The 20,364-nt window shown below is 47.7% G+C and overlaps 1 protein-coding gene across 2 annotated transcripts in view; it reads right to left on the bottom strand.

Moving 5' to 3' along the window:
- MYLK (myosin light chain kinase) overlaps positions 1 to 20,364 on the bottom strand; it is a 226,436-nt gene that overhangs the window by 29,173 nt on the left and 176,899 nt on the right. For both annotated transcript variants that reach the window (XM_032149992.2, XM_032150000.2), the window contains 4 exons: positions 15,289 to 15,591; positions 7,343 to 7,375; positions 7,152 to 7,245; positions 5,397 to 5,600 (listed from right to left, as the gene is read on the bottom strand). In XM_032149992.2, coding sequence (XP_032005883.1) covers positions 5,397 to 5,600; positions 7,152 to 7,245; positions 7,343 to 7,375; positions 15,289 to 15,591 — 634 coding nt within the window. The remainder of the gene's footprint in view (positions 1 to 5,396; positions 5,601 to 7,151; positions 7,246 to 7,342; positions 7,376 to 15,288; positions 15,592 to 20,364) is intronic.

Genomic DNA, 20,364 nt, shown 5'->3' with positions numbered 1-20,364 from the left:
CTCCCCTCCCCTCCTCCTTCCTTTCCTTTCTTTCGCTTTTGAGACAGGGTCTTGCTCTGTCATCCAGGCTTGAGTGCAGTTCTGTGATCATAGTTCAACATAACTTTGAACTCCTGGGCTCAAGCCATCCCCTTGTCTCAGCCTCCCAAGTAGCTAGGACTACAGGTATGTGCCACCGCACCTGGCTAATTTTTTAAATGTTTTGTAGAGACAGGGTCTCTGTCACCCAGTCATAAGCTCATGTTTCTGCAGTGGCCTGTAGGTCCACCAGTTGAACAAGGCCGGGTGGGTTCTGGACCTGTCCTCTTGCAAGGGTATTTCCTCTCCTACAGAGAGTCCTCACAAAGAGGAAAGGAGCTGAGTTTGAATCCTGCTGCTGCCTTTTATGAGCTGTGTGACATTGGGCAAGTTGCTTAACCTTTCTGAGTCCCTGTTTCCTTATCTATCCCTGCCTCATAGAGTTTTTAGGAATGTAGGAGCCTTTGTAAAGTATCATGCCTAACACACAGAAGGTGCTCAACACTTATTACTTATCGTTTGATAAGCTGTGGTGGGCTAGGTGGATCTTGTCACTGAGCCCTGCAGGAGAGAGACGGGGATGCACTGTGGGGCCCAGCATACCACAGCCTCTGCCACGTGACACACACTTTCACTTCTGGAAGGGCTGAACTGGAGAAGGTCAGTCTGTGCCAGTGACAGCTGGAGGGAGCTAGAACTCACACTTTAAAACCCATCTGAGAAGAAGGTCCCCAAATGGCCAGCAGGTGGCGCTCTTGTCCTTATGCCCTCCATTTCTATTGCTCTCTACCAAGTCAAACTCTCATCTACATTCTTAGGTCTCAGCCAGTTCTTAACATCTCTGTGCTTCATTTTCCTCATCTGTAAGATGCAGATTAAAAAACAGCCTCACCTCACAGGGTGGCTCCAAAGACTAAATGAGTCAACACAGGTAAAGTGCTTGGAAGTATCTGGCACACAGTCAATGCTCAATATTAATGATCAATTTTCTATGTAAAGAATCACTTGGGGCTCTTATTAAAAATACAAATTCCCAAGCTCTTCCTCTGGAGATTTTGATTTAGAAAGTCTTGGGGGAGATCTGAGGATCTATATTTGTAATAATTACCCCAGGTCATCCTTATGATCAGACAAGTTTGAGAAATACTGGCTTACTCAACTACCACTCCTGGGAGACCAGCTGAAATTCACACCCTCTGAAAAAGTCACTCCCCATTTCTTCACATGGAATGATCTTTCCCTCACTGGGCATCCATGGCCTTATGTCCACAGCCTTGTCTCTGCACTTTCCATCGCCTTATGTCCATGGCCTCGTCTCTGCACTTTCTGTATCAAGTTGGCTTTGCCTTGAAGTTCTGAATACATCACAGGTGCCAAGCTCATCTCTAGACCCTTATTTACCTCCGACTATATTTGGCACAGACAAGGTGCTCCAAAATGTTTACATTTAAATTTTAAATATTCTGAAAAAGCAAGCAACCATTGTTTTCAATGCCCTTGGAAACGTCTGAGGCAATGAGTGGTGGGAATCTGAGCCATGGAGATAATTCTTGCTGCATTTCTGGAGGAAACCTATTCAATATAAATTCAAATAGGTTCAATCCTATTCATACATACTTATTATATTTTGAAAACTGTTCCTATGGTTCAACTTTCTAAGATGGAAGGGGTTAAACAGGCAGGATTAATGGTTCTGTAGGTTTCTCTTCAAAATACTCAATGCTATGGGTGGAAAATATTGGTTTGATAGACAGCAACTGCCACCCACAGAAATGGGATAATGCCAAGGGCCAAGATTAGGCTTAATAAATTAATGGTGAGTGAGTGAATGACTAAATAAATAAGTGATCCCTATCCTAAGAAATCAGATTCATCCCCCAAACCCTAGACCTTGGCTAGCCCTCATAGGAAGCAAGAAGGAATGGTGCTATCAGGGGACTCAAGACCCTCTGCTCCTTGCCCTATGGCAGCCAGCTGGAACGTCCTTTGATAAATTTTGCTAATAGTAGCACAAACATGAGATGAGCCATGGATGACACAGCTTAAACTTCACATTATCTTCAATGCTCAGGGTCCCACCACCACCTGGCATGTCCCAAGCACTTCCAAAAGGACAATCCCAAGTAGGCCAGGGGCCTGAAGGAACCACTGTGTCAGACCAAACTGCTATATGGTGGGGGCTCATCTAGTAATCAGAAGTCAGAAAGGCTGAAGACACATTCATTACTATTTCCCACTAGATCTGAGGCAACTGAACTTAAGGCTGGGACCCTGGAATACATTTCCATTGTTCTATTGCCAGGCATCATCCTTCTTTTAATCTCAGTTTCTCCATCCAACAAGGTTAGCACATTGCACGGGTGAAAACCATCCTTTCCCTTCTCAGTGGTCAAGTCTTAGAGTGTTTAAGCTGGAAGGGATGTATAGATGGAGTATGAACCTGTTCCCTTCTTCTTTGGTTGACTGAGTTCTTACCAAGTTCCTACTCTTGGCGACCTGGCCAAGGTCCCAAGTGCAGGCAAATCTTCTGGTATCTGGGCATGGAAGACCTGCTGCTGTCCACAGGGGAGGCATGGGGTGGAGGGATGAAAGCCAGACCAGCTGAAGCTTTCTTACATTTTCTCTTTGCTTTTTCCATCCAGCTTGCCAACTCCCAGTTCCAAGCTAAGTATGGTATTCTGCCCACTGGTGCTGCTGCCTGGCCTTCCCCAGGCCCTGTGACTCCTGCCCTCCCTGCACCCTCTCAAGAACTTGCTCAAGGTTTAACTTCTAAAGATAAGGCATTTCTCCACATGTCCTCACATGCCCACACTGCCTGGACTAAGCAACCTGTTCTAGAATAAATGTGAAAAGATGCAGCCCACGGGGCTATTGTGAGGGTATAAAGAATGAGGCCACAGACGTGGGCTATGTATTTCCTGAAAATGGGGAGGAAAGTCTGAATTTGGGGCTGAATGTAGATTGTAAGATACGAATGGAAATTCTTCACTGCATCTTTTATGGTTCCATGAAATATTAGAATTTTATAACCAAAAGGGGCATCTTGAGATTGACTGTTCTAATCCAAGTACTTCTTCGTGCTGGTAGGATTTGACAATTGCAAAATCATAACTCGATAGTAGCAGAAACTGAAGCCACGCTTCCTGAATACTAGGAAGGATTTGTTCCACAACACCTTGTTGGAAGTTAAATGCTCAAAAAGTACTTTTAAGTGGAAAAAAACCAGGATACAAAAAAAGTCAATGTATCATACTACTAACACTAACTCCCCATTATAGAGCACTGTGCCCTATATGCATTATTGCATTGAATCCCACAGCGTTCATGAGGTGGGCATCGTATCTACATTTATGGATAATAAAATTAAGGATTGGTACAATAGAATAACTTACTCAAGGTCAAATAACAAGTTAGAAGCAGAGCTGGGATTTGAGGTAAGGTTCATCTGACTCAAGCCTACACTTGTAACTACTATTGCCTTTCCTAAGGAACACATACGGAAAGGAAATACTTGTGTGCCAGAATGTTAAGGGCATGAGGGGAGAGAAAATACTAATATTCCACTCATATCTACAGCTTGGGGATGGCTTACTGGCCTCAACTTTCCCGGGAAAGAATTCCAAGATGCTGATAGAGCCCTCACCAAATGACAGAGACCCCCGAAGTTCAGCATGAGCATTTCAAGGATGTTGAAAGCAATTTCACAATATCTCTAAAGATTTCAAATGTGCATACCCTTTAACCCAGCTCTCCCTCACTTCTGGGAGTCTATCCTATAGACATTCACGGCATGAGTGAAAAGATGTGTGCACAAGGTTACAAACGATGCTTGTTTGTAAAAGCAAAAGGCTGGAAACCACTCAATCTCTTACCAAAAGAAAGCTGCTTAAATAAATTGTGATTTTCTATACAACAAAACCCCATAGAGCTGTGAGAATGAGGAAGCTCACTAGGTAGTGAGATGGGACTAACTCCCATAGTAATTTGCTGACAAAGCAAAGTAGGCTGGGTGCGGTGGCTCACGCCTGTAATCCCAGCACTTTGGGAAGCTGAGGCAGATGGATCGCTTGAGCCCAGGAGTTCGAGACCAGCCTGGGCAACATGGTGAAACCCCATCTGTACAAAAATACAAAAATTAGCTGGCGAGGTGGCGTGAGCCTGTGGTGAGGTGGGAGGATCGCTTGAACCTGGGAGGCGGAGGTTGCAATAAGCCGAGATGGCACCACTGCCCTCCAGCCTCAGTGACAGAGTGAGACGCCGTCTCAAACAACAACATCAACAAACAAACCAAACTAAAAAAGCAAAGTATATGATAGTGAGTATAAGAAATTACTTTTTGTGTTAAAAGGCAAGAAAATAAGAATATATATGTGTGTGTGTGTGTGTGTGTGTGTGTGTATACACTTATATTTTCATAGAGAAACTTTGGAAGGACACAGATAAAAGCCAATGAAGCTGTCCATTTGTGTTGGTGATGGTCGTGGTGTTTAGGAAAGGATAGACAGGAATAATGGTGGAAAGTAGACTTTTCACTGTGTATTTCCTAATATTTTTTGAGGTGATTGTAGCATATATTCTAAAAATGCAGATAAAAAAGGAACCGTTAAGAATGCAGATGCTGTGGGGGATGCCTGGCTTGCTGATGCCAGTGTGCATGCTTGACTGTGAGTGCGTGTGTGAGTGCGTGTGTGTGTGTGTGTGTACACACAAGCACCAACAGCTCAGAGGTGAGGGAGGGGGAGGATTCAGGTGCAGAAGAAACAATGGATTCTGGGAAAGGCTTGGCTGGAGGTCAACTGACAGTCCCCCTGCCTTTGTACAACCCCATAGGGAAAGCACCACTCTTTAGTGAGTGAGAAGTCCAAAGAGTACAAACAAGAGTAGACCAGGGGCATGTGGAGACACAGGAGGGGACTGAGGACCAGAGTGAGGCTTCCATCCTGGATTTCGAGCCCCCAGCCAGGGGCCCCCCTTATCTTTCACATGGAAGTCAGGAAGCTGCCCTGTCTCTCCCCTAAACCACCTTCAGGTGTGAATGCCCTGAATGAAACCAAGGAGCCTAGGGATAGCTTTGGCCCTTTCATGGGGAGATGAGGGTGAGAAAGGTGCCAGGGTCCTCAAAGATCTACTGGTTTGTTTTGGAAATAAGCACAGGGCTGCAGCTGGGCTGGCGCTCAGAGGCTCAGGGCCAGCACTGTGCACAGATCTTCGGTTCTGTTTGGTCAGGCCTGGCTGTATGGCTGGTGAGCATCTTACATATCACACTCCTGTCTGCAGTGCTTTCCATCTCGGGGCAGAGGTGGCTGGGGTAGGGCAGTAGGGGAGACACATTTGGGGGCTCCCTGCGGTGCCCAGGCTGCTGGCAGTGAGCCACTCACATCTCCAGGACCATGACGATGTTGGCCTTTTCTTCGAAAGCATCCACACACTGGACCAGCTTGGGGTGGTGGAGGCAGTTCATGATGCTGATCTCCTGCCGGATATTCTCTTTCTCTTTTGCTGAATATGCCTTGAAGAATTTCCCTGCCCAGACTTTTCGAGTTTTCTTTTCTACAAGTCGAAAGACCTGTCCAAATTTCCCACTGTAAATGAAAGCGGGAGGAGAGAAAAGCCACATTTAGCCAAGTTTTCCACTAACTTACGGTTGGCAAATTATGGCCCATGGGACAGATCTGGCCCACCTCCTTTTATAAGTAAGGTGTTATTGGAGCACAGCCCTGCCTGGCTGTTTGCATATTGTCTATGGCAGCTTTTGTGCTACAGTGGCAGAGCTAAGGAGTTGTGACAAAGGCATATCGCCCATAAAATCTAAGATATCAGCCTTTATGAAAGGCCCAGACTCCTGCTCTAGAGCAATGAGGCACATTTGTTTTTTCTTATCTTTAAACATTTTTTTTTTTAGAAATGGGGTCTCGCTATGTTGCCCAGGCTGGTCTTGAACTCCTGGCCTCAAGCAATCCTCCCACCTTGGCCTCCCAAAGTGCTGAGATTACAAGCATGAGCCACCACACCTGGCCTTTGAAGCACATTTCTAATGCTGACAAACCCACTGTCAACCTTGGCTGATGGCATCTCTTCCCCTCCCTGCAGTGGAACCCATGAAGATGAGTGGAGACAGCCCTTCCCAAATGCAGAGAATTACTGAGCAGTTGCCTTCCTTCCTTCCACTCCCAACCACTGATCCCCTGGTGATGGCCCAGGCAGGGTCCTGCTTCCCACTGCTGAGAGAGGGGAGAGTGGGGCTCCTCTGTGATGGCACCGACTTCTTTCTGACACTGTTACCCGGTTTGCATCACTCCTTCATTTCCCAGAAACCGCTGGAAATACAAGTGGAGTCCCACTCCTTTCTCTCCCACCTCTTCTATTCCTCCAGGGACAGGGCTAAGGGCAGATGAACAGCTTGGCTCAGGGTTGGGGTCTGAGCCCACTCTGTCCTCCATGCCCCAGGGAGGAGCCAGAGTAAGCAGTGCGAGCCAAGTTCATGAGGGAGCTTGATGACTGCTGTGCATTTAATGGAGCACTAACGCAGGCATTGCTTTACAGCGAGCACTGATCAGGCTCCACTGACTTCTGTGGGTCAAATGGAAGGGATACCAAAGATAATCTGATCCAGTCCTCTCATTTTATTTTATTTTAAAAATTATTTTATTTTTTTAAGTTCCAGGGTACATGTGCAGGATATGTATGTTTGTTACGTAGGTAAACGTGTGCCATGGTGGTTTGCTGCACCTAACACCCCACCACCTAGGTATTAAGCTCAGCATGCATTGGCTCTTCTCCCTAATGTTCTGCTCCCCACACCCCCTGCCCTCCCCCTACAGGCCCCGGTGAGTGTTGTTCCCCTCCCTGTGTCTCATTTTGGTCCTGGGCTCTGAACAGAGGCACAGAAAAAGAAGGACTTGCCCACAGCCTTTGCAGAGCTGGGACGGTGCAGGACCGCATGGGCAACTCTGCAGAGTCCTAGGTGAGTGAGTGATGCTTTCGTGGGTCAGTCCTTTGGATCCTGCAGGACTCTCAGTCTGGGGAGGAGGCAGGGCTCAGGGAGCAACAGGAAGCTGAGGCACTGAATCTAACTGTGAGACCAGCACCACCCTCAGCCTGGGAGCCCAGAGGCAACTTCCCACTGCACTTACGATCCTAATCTCTCTTCAATGTCGTAGAAGTCAGACACTTTTTGTTCGGTATTGACTGTCACTGTCCGGTAATCAACCTCGGGCTCCTTCTCATCTGTGGGGCACAGGTCAGGGTTGGTGTGAGTCTCAGATGCCCCCACTCAGCCCCCTCCACCCCAAGAGCCTGACCCGAGGACGGGGGCTGCACTCACCATCGTCTGACACCTCCACTTCATCCTTCGGCTCTGGGGGGGCACAAGGAAAGACAGAGAGGACACAGGTGATTAGTACTGAAGGCCCACTGAGAGCAAGATGTGCTGGGGGCCTTGCCACGCCTCAGCCTCCTCAGGCAGATGACTACCAGGCCCAGAGCTCTGGGCATCCCCTGGGGCTGGTCAGTCCACATAGCAAATAGGGCCCGGTGCAGACTGGCAGGTGCCAGCCTCCTCCCTCCACTCAGCTCCACTTCTCCACCAGGTCTCCCCTCTGTCCCATCCTCTCTAGCCTCATGGTCCCCAAATATACCCTTCTCCACATCTCATCCAACCCTTCCTGACTTTCAGAACCTACACACAACTGTGACAGTCTCTTTCTGCCCTGGCTCAAAAGTCAGCAACTTATAATTGCTTCTAGTGTCAAATCCATGTAGCCATTCGTTGAATGTTGTTGACGGCATCCCAGCATTGGACCAAGCATCCTGAATGTCAGTTATTGTGGGCATTCAAAAGATATTACACAGAAGGCATGGTCTCTCCTTTCTTGTAGCTTATAATTTAGTTCAAGAGGCAAAAACATATATACTTGAAGTAACAATTTACAAAGTGTACCATAATCACGCACATATCACCATGGTTCAAAGTGAACACACAACAAGGGAGGGTGACATAAAATGGGGCAATTGTAAGTGAGAGCAATTATTCTTAGAAGAAATAGCCTTTGAGTTGTGTCTTAGAGGAAATGATGGAATACAACGAAGGGGCGAGTGACGTCACACAAATGAAACCAACAGGTATTTGTGAGGCAGAGCAGCGAGGGACACAGTCATGCCAGCTGCTCCCATGGCCATGTCAGGAGTGAACAGGGTCCGGGGAGCAGGAGGGGTTCCCTGGAACAGGGGGGCGTCCAGCACAGCACAGCACATCCACTTCAGAGCTCCAGGCCTTCCTTTGCCTTGATACAGGTTTGTTTGTTGACAATCGAGCCACTCTGGCTTCCTGACCTTGCCTTTCCCTTCCTGGGCCTTGGTTTCCCCATCTGTAAGAGGAAGGGTTGCACCTGATGTCTCTGGCCCTGGCTAGCTCTGGATGCCACACTTCGTCGTGTGCTGTGTGTTCCTCAGCCATCGTCTGGGCTGCGTCCTGGCTGACAGCTGGACAATGAATGGGAGGTTTCCCGAGGAAGCAAAACAAAGACAGGAGAGAAAGCATAGAGGGAGGAAAAGGATTTTTAAAGTGGGAGTGTGTGTGTGTGTGTGTGTGTGTGTGGGCATATGAGTGTGAGTGTGGGTGTACTGGTGTGAGTGTGAATGTGAGTGTGTGTCTAGAGTTCTTAAAATGCTGCTGACAAAGCTTAGTTTTTTTTTTAAAAAAACTAAAACTAAACATGAATGGGATTGGAAAGTGTATTTTATCACAGAAAGGAAGCTGCCATGGAAAAATAAAAAAGGATGAGATAGACAGGGACACCCAGATAGAGTCTAGCTGAAGCATCAGAGGTGGGTTTCACAGATGCTGTTGGGATGTGGGCCTAACTGGTCAATATTCCTAAATCCACATGTTGGAGAGTTAAGAGTGGCATTGTCCAATTCACAGGTGGAAAGGATGACCTGAGAGCAATGCAACTAGAAGCCAGGAACGGAGTTAGTGTTCAGGAGAATCTGATCATTCTACCTTTTAGGGTGGTGAGCCCTAAAGTACATAGTTAAAACCCAAGACAGAAAGAGCAGCTCCTCAATCTACTGCTCGGGCTGTCAGATGCTGTCACAGGGCAAAGTGTGCACGGGCCCCAAACGGGTGAGTACTGGGTAGCTGTTGAGAGCACCCTGGGTGCCTGCCCCGGAGCTCTGGCTGCCGGCAGTCCAAAAGCCACGATGGAGCTGCAGGTGGCATGCAAGGCCACTGAAGGGAAGGGCTACGTCTTAATCAGAAAAGGTGAGGCCTCTGAGGTTGGGAAAGAAGTCTAAAATGGACATGACTTTAAAGAGAATCACACAATCGCCAAGGGTGAGATGAGGGTTTCGGACTTTTCATCAACTCATGACTACTGCACCTTGGGGGAACCATTTAGTGTTCTACCTCACGTAGGAGGAAGGCTGGAGGGATATGGAACTCACATGAGAGGTACCACTAGAATAATAAGTATGTCCAATAGACATTTAGGTTAGTTCAGTGGTGATATTATAAACAGGGTTTTAAGAGAAGCAAAAATATTGGAGTCAATGAGTGATGGGACACCAGGTGGACCAGTCACTGGACTAGGTCTTCAACACAGAATCATCCTATTTACTGTCAGGGAGGCCCCTATCTTGACCTGTGGTGCTGCTGCCCAATATAGTGGTTCACCAGTTGAGGCATCCTTTATTTCTTGTTCCTGTGCCACATTTTCCCGGCGTGGCATGGAGACCAGTGTATTCCAAGCAGCAGAGTGAGAGGGAAAGGGGAGGGCAGCTTTCCTGGCCTGGTGTCAGGAGGAGCAGTCTTGCCAATGGCCCGGCAGCAGGGGACTTTCTCTGTGTGCCTTGAAGGGGGCATCCAGTCCTAGAGCTGGCCCCTGCCTGTCATTGTGAGTCCAGGTAGACAGCCACAGGGCTAGCCTCTGGCCTCCCTCATGAGCCCACATCCAAGCCTCACCTTCACCTCTAACCCCAGAGGTCTGCAGCAGGTCTGATTCTCCTGCTAATGCTCTGGGGGAAAGACCTAGATCATTCTCAAGGAATTCCAGCCCCTCTTTCTAGTGCACTATGTTCCTTTATGCTGCAAGAAACTTGGATCAAGACTCCGGACTAAGCCGGGAGCAGTGGCAAGTGCCTGTAGTCCCAGCTATTCGGGAGGCTGAGGCGGGAGGAATGCTTGAACCTAGGAGTTCAAGTCCAGCCTGTGCAACAGAGGGAGACCCGATCTCTTTAAAAAAGAGAAAGATTCCAGGCTGCTACATCCCCTTCTGCTTTTCCCTTCTTGTCCTGCCTCTCTTCTATTTGACCACAAGGGGAGGAGTGAGAGAGAAGTAGAGGAAAGACCACAGTTCAATTAGCAGAGCTCTTGGTGCATAAAGGGTTGTTGAGAAAGGTGAACTGGTTTCCATCTTTCCACTAGGGAAGGGTCTTCCACTGAACTTAAAAAAAAAATCTGTTCAGAATGAGCTATGAGATCCATGAGCTAAGTGGAAGGCTATTTGGAAGATGGTTCTGAGATATTTGTGCAAACAGATGAGAGTCTCGTTACCCTGGAGTGTTTGGGAGAGGATCAGCTGAGTGCTCGGGACCCTCACATGGCAGAAGTTCAGTCAGTGCCCTGGACAGAGAATTGTCCCTTCCTGCAGCCAAGGACTGTTGCACACCCAGAGAACACTAGAGGGCATCCCAGCCCCGGAAACGGCCTCAGGCCAGGGCGTAGCTGCAGCCTGGGATGGGAGCGGTACAGGCTTTATATCTTGAACTGTCCTGGGGATTGCAAGGAGGGTCCAGTTCTGCAAGAAGCCTCAGTCACAGTAGCTGTTTTGCTAACAATTATACAGACTAGAACAAATTAGGGTTAGGGGCAGGGATGGAGTAGCAGCAGGATTTGAGGAGGAGTACAGTTCAAGAACTGGTTGCGCTGGGAGGGAGCGGGGCTGTGGTAAGGTTCTGGCTCTGTGCACTTGGGTTTGGGAGTGCATTGTCAGCTCAGGGACCCTAGTCTTAGGAGTGGCTCCGGCATAGAGATACAGAAGCCACTGGAGCTCCATGGGGAACCCATGCTTTGTTCCCCCCTGTATCCCCAGTAGCCATGGCAGTGCCTAGAACACAGGAGGGGCACAGAACACGTGGTGAATGGATGTGGGATGAGGGCTAGGGTACAAACAGGGATGCAAATGAGGCATGAGAATGAAGTAGAAGAGCGAGAGGCAGGAGTGGCAGTGGCTGTGGTGGTAGTGGTGAAGGTCAGAGCCAACATTAGCTGGGCTTCATGGAGTGTGGGTTAATCAGCACTGCCTTTTTAATATGATCCCACCCCACCTGCTCCACAGAAATGACCTACAATGACCTCTCACTTGATCCCACCTCTCTGCCAACACACACACGCGCGCGCGTGAAAACACACGCCACTTCCCTGAGAGCCATTTCCCTCTTCAGCAGAGGGATGGCCTATGGAGCTTTATAAAAAACAAGCATCTGAGCAGACCGCAGAGGAATTTTGCCTGGAATCCCCTCAACCAGAGTCCTCTGCCCTGAGGCCTAACACTTGCCAACCGTTCTGCCCTTTTCCTCCTCCCCCTTGGTAATCCAGCCAGCCTCAGCTGGGGAGTAGCTTCCCATCTGGAAGCCCTGGGTGGACTGGACACCCCCCCTCTGGATTTCAAGTGATTTCAACATTGCCCTTTGTCTATTCCCAGCTGGGAAGGGTGGCAGCAGGGAAGGTGAGTCTGAAGGCCCAGAGAGGGTTCAGCGGGCTGATGGCAGGGAACAAGGGAGAGGCCACTTGCCCCAGACAGGCAGTCCCAGCTCTTCCTCCCAGCAGAGTCTCCGCACAGCCTTGGGAGCAGCTGGCCTAGACCCCTGGGGGCTGCACCTTGCAGCTCCCGTGGCCTCTGGTCCTGCTGCCTGGGGTTAGTCAGGGATTCTCCAGTCTCTCCTTCTTCACACCATAGCACAGACCTGGACGATTTCCTTTCCAGCCAATGAACTCTTCACACTGCAATCTTGTTCCTTTTCCTGTCACTTTTCCAAGTAACATCCTAACACCACAGACTGGAACTTGATTGCCCCCCCTGGGACCCACACTCTATGCAGCCCCTACTCTGCTCATTTCAGAGGGACTTTGTGTGTGTGTGTGTGTGTGTGTAAGAAGACAGGGATGGCAGTTTTGTTACTCGGTGTCCCCCGACAGACATTTGGGAGTGGCTAGTGGTTGGGATCCCTGTGAAAGCTGTCCCAGGAGCAGGCATCATACCTCCGTGACTTGCACCATAGTTCTCAAGGAGACCTGCTCTACGCATATTGACATGGCTCAATGGGTAAAGGCCGCTCGACACACAGCTGCTAGCATAAAATTGTAAAGCTGGTATGTTTTCCATTGGTATCCTAACTTTCTTTCTGGAGCCCTTGTTTAATTGAAAGTAAAGTTTTAATACGTGTTTTGTACCTAATTTTCAAATTTTTTTCAAAACTAAACAGGGTCATTGAATCAGATGACAGTTTCCATACTCACAATCGCTCTAGTTCCCTGGTGATGCCAGGCCTGCTCACTTTCTCGCTTTCTGAGCTTTGCTCAGGTTCACTATTTGCCTCACTTGATTTCTAATTCCTTGTAATTAGAAGGAGTCAAATACATTCTCACCTAGTGATCAGTTTTGGTTTTCAAGTGACACTCTGCATGTGGAGCTCAGTCTCCTCTGATACTTGAGTCTTCTACTATCTGCCTCACAACTCTACATTCTCCTATCTCCAAGAGCTCTCTTCCCTTGATGTCCCTCCACCTTCTCCTCACCCCCAACCTTTTCTTATCCTATATTCTTTAATTCATTTTTTTTTTTTTGAGATGGAGTCTCACTGTGTCACCCAGGCTGGAGTTCAGTGGTGCAATCTTGGCTCACTACAACCTCTGCCTCCTGGGTTCAAGTGATCCTCCTGCCTCAACCTCCTGAGTAGCTGGGACCACAGGCGCATGCCACCATGCCCAGCTAATTTTTTGTACTTTTAGTAGAGATGGGGTTTTGCCATGTTGCCCAGGCTACTCTTGAACTCCTGAGCTCAGGCGATCCACCCGCCTCAGCCTCCCAAAGTGCTGGGATTACAGGTGTGAGCCACCACGCCCAGCCTCTTATCCTAAATTTACAATGTCCTTTTCCTGTTCTTCACATAAAACTTCTTGAAATAATATTCCATGCTTCTGGCCTCTCTTTCTTCCATTTATTCCTTAACCAGGGCAACCATCTTTTCACTCAGTGGAAACTCTACAGACTTTGATCACAAAGATCACTACCAACCAAAGGACTAAATCCAAAGACCCTCTGAGTCCTCATCTCCTTCATCTTTATTTAGCATTGGATGCAGTTCATGAAGCCCTCTTTGCACCTTCTCCCTCCCCTGTTTCTTTGAGACTCCAGCCTCCTCTTGGTTCTCTCCCCTCTCAGTCCTTTCTCCTGGTACTGCAAGCTCCTTCTTTATGGTATTGGTAATGACTTTCTCCACCACACTGTCTGTAACCTTATCAATGCCCATGGTTTCAATTATTAATTAAATAGTGAAGACTTCCAAGCCGGCAACACTAGCTTAAACCTTTCTCCTGGGCTCTAGACCCAACAGTCTTAGGATACCTTCCCTTGGCTATCCCTCAGATGCCTCAACTCAGCAGGGCTGAAACCACAGCTCCCCTCTCCTCCCAGACTCCTTGTTACATAACCTCCAAGTCACTCAAGTCAGGAACCTGGAAGACAGCCTGACCTCTTCCCTCAGTCTAACCAAAGGAGCACAAGCTTCAGGCCAGACAGCTCTGAGTTCACCAATTGGTGAGCATCACCTCACCAATTACAAGCCCTGTGACTTTGGGCAAGTAGCTTCTCCCCTCTAAATCTCATTTCTCCTATCTGTAAAATGAGGGTAATAACAGTATCTGCTTCATTGGGCTATTGGGATTGGATGAAATGATGCATATAAAGTGATTAACACATCGTAAGCTTAGAGTAAGTGCTCAATACATGTTAGCCATGGTGAATTATAACAATAAACCTCTAGCTGGCTCTTGAATTTGTGTTCAGTTACCCCAGCCAGGAACTGTAAGTCATCTTAGAATCTTCCAGTTCTCTTCCTCAACTCTCTATGGAACAAGTCATCAAGTATGATCAACTCTACCTCCTGAGGCTTGAAGTTCATGCCCTTTCCATCCCTCCCCTGGACTGTCATCCCAGAGGCCCATCTGGTATGGCTGACTGCAGTCTCGTCTCCTCTGACCCACCTGCCACTCCAGTGCTTCTCAAACGTTCGTGTGCATCTGAACCCCCAAGCAGTGGATCATTTTCAGTCAAGGCCCAGAAGGGCCTGGGGGAGTCTGCTTGCTAAGAAGCTCCCAGGATGCCAAGGCTGCTGGTCCACAACTGCACTGTGAATAGCAAAGCCTTACTCTTTCCCTAGTTCTCTAAAAACCAGATCTAATCATCTCAATCCCCTGTCTGAGAATCTTTGATGAATTTCACAACTTTACCTAAAATGCCCTTTTAGTCTTACTTCCTCCTGTTCTATCTCACACAACATATGCCTTGGCCACACACGAGCATCTGAAAATGCCACACACTGCCATTGCTTTGTAACCTTTGCTCATGCTGTTTCCTCTTGTAGAGTGCCTTTCCTTATCTTCCCTGCCTTTTAGAATCCTATCCCTTTTCCCAGGACTCAGACTAAGTGTCACCTTCTCCAGAAAGCCTTCCTTGGTCTCCATGGAAAAATGCTCCATGCATTCTGTTATGTCCCTTTGGTTCTTTTTTTACCCAGCTATAATAGCATGCATCCCTTCTCATTACAGTTAGCCATACACACCTCTGTTCCCCTGGATTTTAAGCTCCATGTCTTATCTTTGTGTTCCAAGAATCTGACACCAAGTAGACACTCAAATATGGATACAAGAGGAGAGAAGGGGAGGAGGGTGGAAGAGGAACATGTGGCCTGCTTGAACTCCTATGCTCCTGAGTAACACACCATCACCCCCTGGTGGCAGCATGCCAAAATTGCTGGTTCAATGTTTTTTGAAATGTCCTAAGTTTTTCTGAAATGTATTTTGAAATGTCCATACTTCTTTTGAAGAATGGCTGAACATCACTGTCTTGGAAACCAAGACTCCAAAAGACCCTGCCAGTCATCATTAATGTTTCCTCAGTTCCTTTTCACTCCTTTCAGTACAGTCTTTACATACACAAGATCAGTCATGCATATTTATTTCAAGCCACTGATGAAGTGAAGGCAGCCTACCTTCAGGTTTCTCTCCTACCGTTGTGAGTTCAGACTCCTGGCTTGGCTCACTGGTTCCATACACGTTGATTGCACGTACACGGAACTTATATTCGTGGTCAGGCAGCAGGTCCTGGACGTTGAAAGAGGTGCTGCGGCATGTGGCTAGTTCCTTCCACGTCTTGTTGGCTGAGTCCCAGATCTCGATGCTGTAGGACTGTACAGCACTGCCCCCATCATACGAGGAGCCGTACCAGGACAGGGTCAGTGAGGAGCTCCGAATGTCAGAGGCACAAGGTGTGCCAGCTGGGGGGTCTGGCTTATCTGGGGATAGAGAAGCACAATATCACCCACACTTTCCAGAACTGCTGGCAAAGGAAGTTTTTGAATTACCTGTGTCATGGGGGGAAGGCAGCCTAGAGAACCCACTGCAAAGTCCCTGGTCCTGAGTCTCTTTCCCTCATCCGCACATCACAGCTAGAGCTATGTACAAACCCACCTGTACGGAAAGCCCCATGTATAACTATTTCCTCCAAAAAAGGCCCCCCCGCCTTTTTTTGCTAGTTTTCCAGGCTACATGCAAGTCACGATTTCCTGTACTTTGCCCAAGTCATAAACATATTTGTCAGAGTAAACAGATCTAGGAAGCTGCCCAGAAGGCGTGGACTATTTCCCATCGAAAACATGTTTTGAGAGAGAGAGTTCAGCATGAGTGTGTGTGTCTGTCCTTCAGGCCCTTGGCCAATAACCTGTGACATAACTAGGGATCTGCCTCCACTTTCTCTGGGTCTTGAAAAATGCCTGCCCCACCAAGGGGCGGTATAGCGCAGTGTTTGTGCTCTGAAGTCAGACAGATTCAAGTTGGAACACAGATCTGTCCCCACACAGTAGCTGTTAATTGCCCTGTGCCTCAGTTTCCTCATCTGTAAAATGTGAATAACATAGCACTTGCATCACAGGTGGTTGTGAGAAATTCTTAGAAGAGTGGCTGGCTTGACTAGTCATTACTATCAAGATTAGTGTAGGAGTTTATTTCTAACTTTATATACTTAAAAATTACTCCTACCCTACCTCTTTTATTCTCAGAGGGCTGTCGAGATATAAATAATTTCAAAAGCAAGCCACAATAGCAAATCATAGCCATCCCTGACTAATGGACAGAAAATGAGCTGAGGACACAAATAAGAAGTGGCCCTTTTGGCTGGCTGCCTTCTCATTCAGATGACCTGGCCTCAGAACTAGCAGTACTGCCAACTTCAAGTCAAATCATGGTAGCCAATACTTTAATGAGGCTCTTGAGTTTTGCTGATTTTATTAGTTGCTTATCTTAGCAAAACTCTCCTATTTTTCAGATTTAGTTTTTGCAGATGGTTGGTTAGTTACAGATATCTGTGTTCATTAACCCTTCATCTCCCCCAGTGCTGTTTGAGTTCATGAAGCCTCACAAACTAGCAATTGAAACCATGCTTTTAAGCTATGTCGACCCCAGCAAATTTGAAAGTGGTTTGTTTGCCTGACTTTCTCATTCAGAGAATGGTGCTAATATGTTCCTACCTCTTAGGGTTTTTGCAAGCATCAAGTAAGCAAACATAGATAGATAAAGTACTTGACCGCTACTCTCCACCCCCAGCAAGGCAGGAAGGCCAAAGGCAATTCCTGCAAATGACCCTGTGTATATGGAGAAGAAAAATCTGCATGTATATACATGTGTATATGAGTATATATACTCATACTTATATTCATTCTTGTCCCCTCTCCCAGACCTGCTGATCCACATTCCAGCCCAGAATGCACTGCCCAGAAACTGTCTATCCCCAATAACCAAAGCCCTGGGAATGATTCTGGGATTGTGACAGAGCCACTTCCCAGTGCTGGCAGTCATGCCAGAGGCGTCCTGTGATGGAACCCCTTTCACTGGCTGTTTAATATGTTCTCTTAGAAAAACTGTTTGTTCTGAGAGATATATTGGCCTTTTTTGAAACATTTCTGGTTTTGGCTAAGATGTTTATTACTCTAAACTCTCTTAAAGACAAGTGGTTCAAGTCCTCTCAAGACCCAGCTAAGGAAGTAAAAAAGCCTAAAGAGGGATGGAAGACAGACCCACTACTCCTCCCAGAGAAGGCTGCCTGGAAACCATGTGATTGGCCACGGTTGGAGTCGTGTGGGCTTATAAATGAACGCACTCTGCCAACTGATCTTCCTTCTGCTTTGGCCGAGAAAAGAAAACTGAGAAATGCGTGTTGCAGAAGAGGTGCCATTTGTACCCTACCCTGTTACAGATATCTCTTGGCTGAAAACGAGAACCTGTACATGACATATGTGATATGTAAGACTTGTCACACAAGAGAAGACACAACATTTGGGGAGAGGGACTTTAATTCCAAGTAAAACTCCAACACTTTTAAGGAATTTGCTACTAAATTAAGGAGTTCAGAAAAGACCAAAGTCAGAAGTCCTAGGAGATTGGAGGCCTCCCACCCCTCCACCTGCCTTTAGAGCTGTGGGCTGCACCTAATGCTTTCTGTTCTTTCTAAGCTACGAGCCCCATGCAGTGGCTGAACTAGTAAAGGGATGAAAACCCTCAGAAAAGAACAGATGTCCTTAGAACAGGGAGCTCCTGTGAGCCTGTCCTCCACGGCGACACACTCAGACTGGGAGGGAGACCCTGGGCATCTCTGGGCAAAGGAGACTCCACATTTCCTCTGAATTCTCCCAGGGCTCCCTGGAGGCTTGACTAACAGAATAGGAAACTCAGCTGAGTCTAAGACAAGAGTCTCCAATGGCACCAGCTCCAGGATTTTCTCCTCAGCAAAAGTTCGAATTCCCAGGAAAACGGAGGATCCCATCCTACAGCTTCCCACTAGAGTAACTGCCCTCGAGGTCTCTTGGTGCTCACTTATTTGAAGATGACCAGTGGCTATGCCTAGCCCCACCTGGATGTCCCTTCCCTGGGACTTCAGCAGCTGCTGGAAGGGCCCTCAAAAGTCATCTACCTAGATAATCCTGGCCCTTGGGAAATGCGTCCTCAGCAGCTAAGGCATTTTGCTTATCAAGAAAACCCAGTAGTCAGTGGCAGAGCCAAAAGGAGATTCCAAAAAGTCTCTGGACCCTCGCTCCAGGGCTCAGGACTTTCCAGGCTATCAGGCAGAATGAGCTCAAGAAGGCCTCTTGCTTAAGCCTGAGCTGAGCATTAAGATGGGAAATCATGCAAGCTCCAAACTCAGTTAGTATTTGGGGATTATTGGGTATTTGGGGCTCTCTCTACTTTGTTTTTCTCCTTTAAAGATATGAAAAGAGACCTGCTTTTCTTGTGCTGGGTGAGTGACCTTAAGGAATCCATCTGGGTGTGCTGCTCTCTGTCCCCTCCCTCATTCCCCGCAGGCCAAGACCAGAAGCGCATGCGCAGGAAGAGGCTCTGAGCATCGCAAATTCCTGGGCTGTCTTTTAAAATATAACAATAATAAGTCTCCAAAATAGCTAAATATCATTCATTTAAGCTAACAGAGGGAAAGGCTAGTTTTTATTATCGTTTGAAAAATAGGAGTCAGAGATGATCTGAAAAGAAAGTGGCCCTTTAAAGAATATACAGTAAGAGAAGTTTCCTGCTAACAAGGAGGAGTTGTATTAAACTGGCCTTATTTAGCTGGTCTGTAAATGCATGAAAACTGTCTGGAGCAGGCCAAGTGATTCCTGTTTTCACCTCATGTACATTTTACATCTGCTTAATAAACCCTGATCAGAGAATACAGAGGTGTCCCTGGAGATGCACAGGTAAATCTGAGCTTCATCCAGGTTTACTTTGAACTAATTCTAAGTGCACGGGCTCTGAATGAATGTGGCTTTGCTGTATCCATCAATGTGAGTTCTATTTTATTGAGCAATTCTATTCTTAGCTCTTTGAGAGGGAGGCAGACAGAAAGCCTCGGTTCTCCTCCATTCCATTCCCCTCCCAGAACGGCATTTAACATGCTGCTCCTGCCAGCTGGCAGACAGCCACGCCAATGGCCCTGTCAGCACTGGCCGCAGAGAATAAGAAACTAAACCATAAAAGGCCAGAACTGCAGCCCGCGCAGTGGTGATCGGAGGAGGGGAGTGCGTGGCACCGCGCAGGAGCCGGGCATCGTGGGGGCTGGGGGGAGGGACGGCTGAGTACAGAAAAGCAGTTCAAAGAAGCTGACCCCAGAGTTGCTTAAGGAGGAGCAGATGAGAGAGAACATCAAAGAAGTTTAAACTGATGCTTGCTGATAGGACGGGAGTACAGGGCCAAATCAGTGCTTCAGAACAGATCTAAATGTACCAGTAAAGTGGATCACTAGCACCAAGCCTCCACAGGTTCCTGACTCCTTGGGAGGAAATTATTCAAATAAACACCTGGAGTCACCAAAAAGAGACAGAGTGAGAAAAGGGTTGTTATTCTCCTTTAGAAATGAAAAACCCATTCCCTGACCCCTTTGTACACCAGTCTTCCCCGATCTGAAACTTCCAACTGAAAGAAACAAAAGAACGGGGGTCAGAGGAAGGAGGACAAACGGAAAAGAGGGGACACGGGACAGGGTGACAGACACTGAGAAATGGCTGAAACAGAACACAGGGCGAAGAAACAAGGCCAGGGAGAGGAACAGAGCAAGAGAGAAGGTAAAGAGAAATGTGGACAATTGGGGGTGGGGAGTGGATGCTGGAGCTCAGTCCTCTGTGAATTCCCTCTCCCGGGTCCCCTGTGTCCAGGGACAATCTTCCAGGGGGCTTTGCAGTACTTCCTGTCTGGGGAGTCGGGCCAGGCTGTGGAACCTGTGGTCTGTTCTGGTAGCTGGCATGGGCGCAGCTCACTGGCCACCTAATTTGTCTTCCCAGCTCTGTATTACTTTGACCTTTATCCTCATGTCTTCCCTATTCACCTGGTTGGACAAGGACTTCTTCTTCCCCAACTGCTTAGGGGCTGGAGGGAAGTGCTACAGGGCTTCCTAAGGCTCAGCATGAGAAAAATGGAGGCACAGACATCAATGACTCCCTGGCATGTGGACAGCTCCCCAAAAGGCTTGCATGTCCCCCTCAAGATGAATTTTGCAGCCAGAGTGTTCCTTTACCTTTTGGGACATT

The sequence above is a fragment of the Hylobates moloch genome, unplaced genomic scaffold, assembly GCF_009828535.3.
Source record: "Hylobates moloch isolate HMO894 unplaced genomic scaffold, HMol_V3 SCAFFOLD_4, whole genome shotgun sequence".
NCBI lineage: Eukaryota > Metazoa > Chordata > Mammalia > Primates > Hylobatidae > Hylobates > Hylobates moloch.
The sequence above is the reverse complement of the archived record's forward strand: the minus strand, read 5'-3'. Positions and strand labels throughout refer to the sequence as shown.